Here is a 3,583-nt window from a genome sequence, read left to right on the forward strand (position 1 = left end):
AATTTTCAATTTCACGTAATTCTCTATTGTATCAGAAATTATTCCTTGACTGTATGTGTGTGCCTGTTGTACAGGGTAATTTCATGTACTTACGTCACATTACTCTCCCTTTTATTAATTCCATTATGTACATAAAATTCATAACATAACACACATACATGCATAACTACATAATAAATACACTCACTACATGTCTCCTTTTATTCTTCCACATTGAGTGCAGTTTTTGTAGTCTCGCTTTTCAGTTTTTCATTTTTATAGTTCATTTTTTGGCAGCTCGCACGCGACACAACATCTGGTCAGAGAGAATTTTACTATTTTTTTAGTTTTTTTTTATTTTATTTTATTTTACTTTTGTGTGATCAAAGGACCGAGAATAATAGTAACAAAAGACAAGAAATCTCTATTTTGTATGAAAGAATTGTGATCGGACAGTGAATAAAGGAGCTTAAGAAGCTGGAAAAATTACTTTGTTGTGAATTTTTAAAGTCAAAAAATTTGGAATTTTTTAAAAATTTTATTCCAATTTTTAAGGATCTTTTAAAATAAAATTCAGTGAAAATAAAAGAAAAACTTAAGAACTTTTCAACATTTTAGTGGAAATTTTGAATTAATTCATCGAAATTAATCAAAAACTCAAATATAAAACATTAAAATTCAATTTAAAAAACAAAACTCAAAATATATACCAAAAATACATCATTATCAATTAAACTCACCCAACTGAGACAATCAGCAACTTAAAAAGTGACGAAATTATTTAAAATCCAACCGAAAAGTGAGAAGAAACAAAGAAAATACAACAAAAAGACATTTAAAAAGTGAATCAATTAAAATACAATGAAATAAACATTCAGACAATTGTGAGTAGTCGTTGTAGACAGTGTGATAGCTATAAACTATTCAAAGTCGTAGCTGAGTACAGAAATATTGTGAAACTTCGTCGATTACGACATAATCTTCAAGCAAAAATTGGAAATTTCGAGAAAATTCCTCTAGAACTCAACTTTACAACTTCAATCCTCAATTAATTCCTTGTGATAAAAATGGCATCGACAATGAGCCTCATCTACCAAAAATCCAACCAAATGCCAATCAAAATTGAGTCAGAAAGCGACGACAACAACGAAAATTCATCACAAAACATCAAGATTGTGCGCAAAAAGATGAAAGAAAATCAAGTGACATCAATGCCCGAACAACTTCTAATGGAAGCAAAGCAAGTTCTCGGACAGATCTCAATGAATCACCAGAAAGAGCCGTCAGCAAAGAAACGAAGAATTTCAGACGGTATGAGTACAAAAATGAAGCCAGCACCGGCAGTTGCTGTTGCAAGACGTAATGCAAGAGAAAGAAATCGTGTCAAGCAAGTCAACAATGGATTTTCAATGTTACGTGATCATATTCCACCAGAAATTGCTGATAATTACGAGCAAGCTGGACGTGGAAGTGCGAAAAAGTTGAGTAAAGTCGAAACTCTTAGAATGGCTGTAGAATACATCAGAAGTCTTGAACAAATGCTTGCCTTAGACACATCAAATGATTCTGAACAGCTTTCATCACATTATAACAATACAACATTCTCAAACATGTCATCAATATCTGAATCATCCCTGCCTGCAACACCGCCACCTGAAACTCAACAGCCATTCTTTTACGCACTTAAACCACATAGTGGTGTGATGGAAACACAAATAACGATTATTGGCGGCCAACAATACATTAGAATTCCAGGCACAAATACATTCCAACTAGTCACTCATGATATTTTTGAAAATGAGGAAAATATTCATCCAAATACAGAATTTACAACAATACAAATTCATCCACCATCATCATCGCCAACGACACAATTAAATAATAACAACAACAACAATAGTAATTTAATGGGCTCAACGTTGAATTTTGTAAATGAAATAAATTCAAGCACGAGCGTAATTAATACAACGACAGAAACACCTGCAGGATCGATCTCACCGTACAGTGGACATTCATCACTTTCACCTGCTCCATCGCATGGTACCGATAACATCAGTAACAATAACATAATTATGGAAGATGGACATCTTTCATGTTTGACTAATACTAGCGTTGCATCGCTTGAAAATGACCAGAAATTGCCTTATGCTGATCAATTGTTGATGCATTGCACGGGCACTGAGACGAGTCACTATGAGAATATCATATTGAAGCAGGAGATTATGGATGATGATAGAATTTTTGATGAAGATTCATTGAGTAATGAGAATATGATTGATGCAATGCAATGGTGGGAGCAGCAGCAGAGTCTGAATCAAAATGGGTCGTCGTAGGGTGTTAAATGGGGTGGGGGATTGAGTGGGGTTTGGTCGGTTGATGAAGATTGTGGTCAAATTTGTCAGAATTTTAGTTGAATTCCTTGTAAAAATTAACATAACCTCAAAATTCGAAACATAACCTAAAAATCCAAAATTCCTTAAAAATTCAGACAAATTTCGCCGCAAGGACACCAAACTCACTCATAATTAATTCTGTATTTTTATGTAAAAATTCCATTTATTCTTTCTTCTTTTCCTTCTTTTTTGGCTACCTAAATGTGTTATTTTCATAACGTATACGTTCAATACACAAATATAATATTAACATTTATTCACAAATGTTTTTTTTTATTTTTTTGCGAAAATGAACAAGAAAAGAGAAAATGAAAAATGTTGAGAAACTCACAGTTGCTATGAAACGCTTATAAATATTAAAACTATATATTTTTTTATTTGATACATCGATAAATGACTTTTGTTAAGAGGGTAGAAGAGTCAAATCGATGGAAATAGTTTAATGTATATGTACATACAAGAAGGGATATCATGAGAGGGAGTTGAATATAAAATATTTTTGATACTTAATGTGTAATGACGATGACTTTGTGGTATACAATTTTTGATAGATTTATCAATGAATAGTTTGATTTATTGATTTAAAAGCTGGAAAAATATTGAAAATTTTTGTATTGAATGTTGAGCATTTTTGAGGGATATTCAGAGTGTTTTAATGTAAAATTAAGTGAATTCTTTAATTATTTTATAGAAATTTGCTGAATCAATACTTAGTTTATGATATTTTGTCACCTTTTGTCTGACAATTATTCATGATTTAAATTGAATTTAAACCAAATTACTTAATAAGTCTAATCGTAAACGAATTAAAACATTACAAAAATTGAGATACATTTGGAATGTCTTTTTGCAATCTTCAATTACTTTTCTGATAAATTGTGGTCCAACATATCCCTAAGACAGCTCCTAAAGCTAGCTACATTGCTTTATTGACAATAGAAGAGGTAAATTACACACAAGAGTTGAAACTTTCTAGTAAAATTGAATGATTTTGATCCATTTTGATCAATTTCAGTAAATTTTGGTCACAACTAGATGGTTTTTGGCTTTTGTTAAATACTAACTCTCTATTTCAGTAATAATTTAGCGAAATCAATTGAAATAGCTTGAATTTGTCAACCTAACTTAAAAATAGGTTCCAAATGTCAGCCAGAAATCAGTTTTTTGAATATCTACGAAGGTATAACCTAGTTAAACTAGAGAATATGATT

At 31.3% G+C, this 3,583-nt stretch overlaps 1 protein-coding gene across 1 annotated transcript; it reads left to right on the top strand.

Annotated features, from left to right (window-relative positions):
- Window positions 1-291: 291 nt before the first annotated feature.
- Window positions 292-3,015, top strand: LOC139094919 (achaete-scute complex protein T8-like). Its single transcript, XM_070646155.1, has one exon. The coding sequence runs from the start codon at window positions 1,047-1,049 to the stop codon at window positions 2,310-2,312; it is 1,266 nt and encodes a 421-aa protein (XP_070502256.1). The 5' UTR covers window positions 292-1,046; the 3' UTR covers window positions 2,313-3,015.
- Window positions 3,016-3,583: the final 568 nt, after the last annotated feature.

Source organism: Chironomus tepperi, unplaced genomic scaffold, assembly GCF_022539635.2.
Source record: "Chironomus tepperi strain 1889 unplaced genomic scaffold, CSIRO-AGI_Ctep_v1 contig_359, whole genome shotgun sequence".
In the NCBI taxonomy this organism is placed as follows: Eukaryota; Metazoa; Arthropoda; class Insecta; order Diptera; family Chironomidae; genus Chironomus; species Chironomus tepperi.

Excerpts from the sequence above, each read along its gene's own strand:
- LOC139094919 (XM_070646155.1), top strand. The coding sequence starts at position 1,047 with ATGGCATCGACAATGAGCCTCATCTACCAAAAATCCAACCAAATGCCA.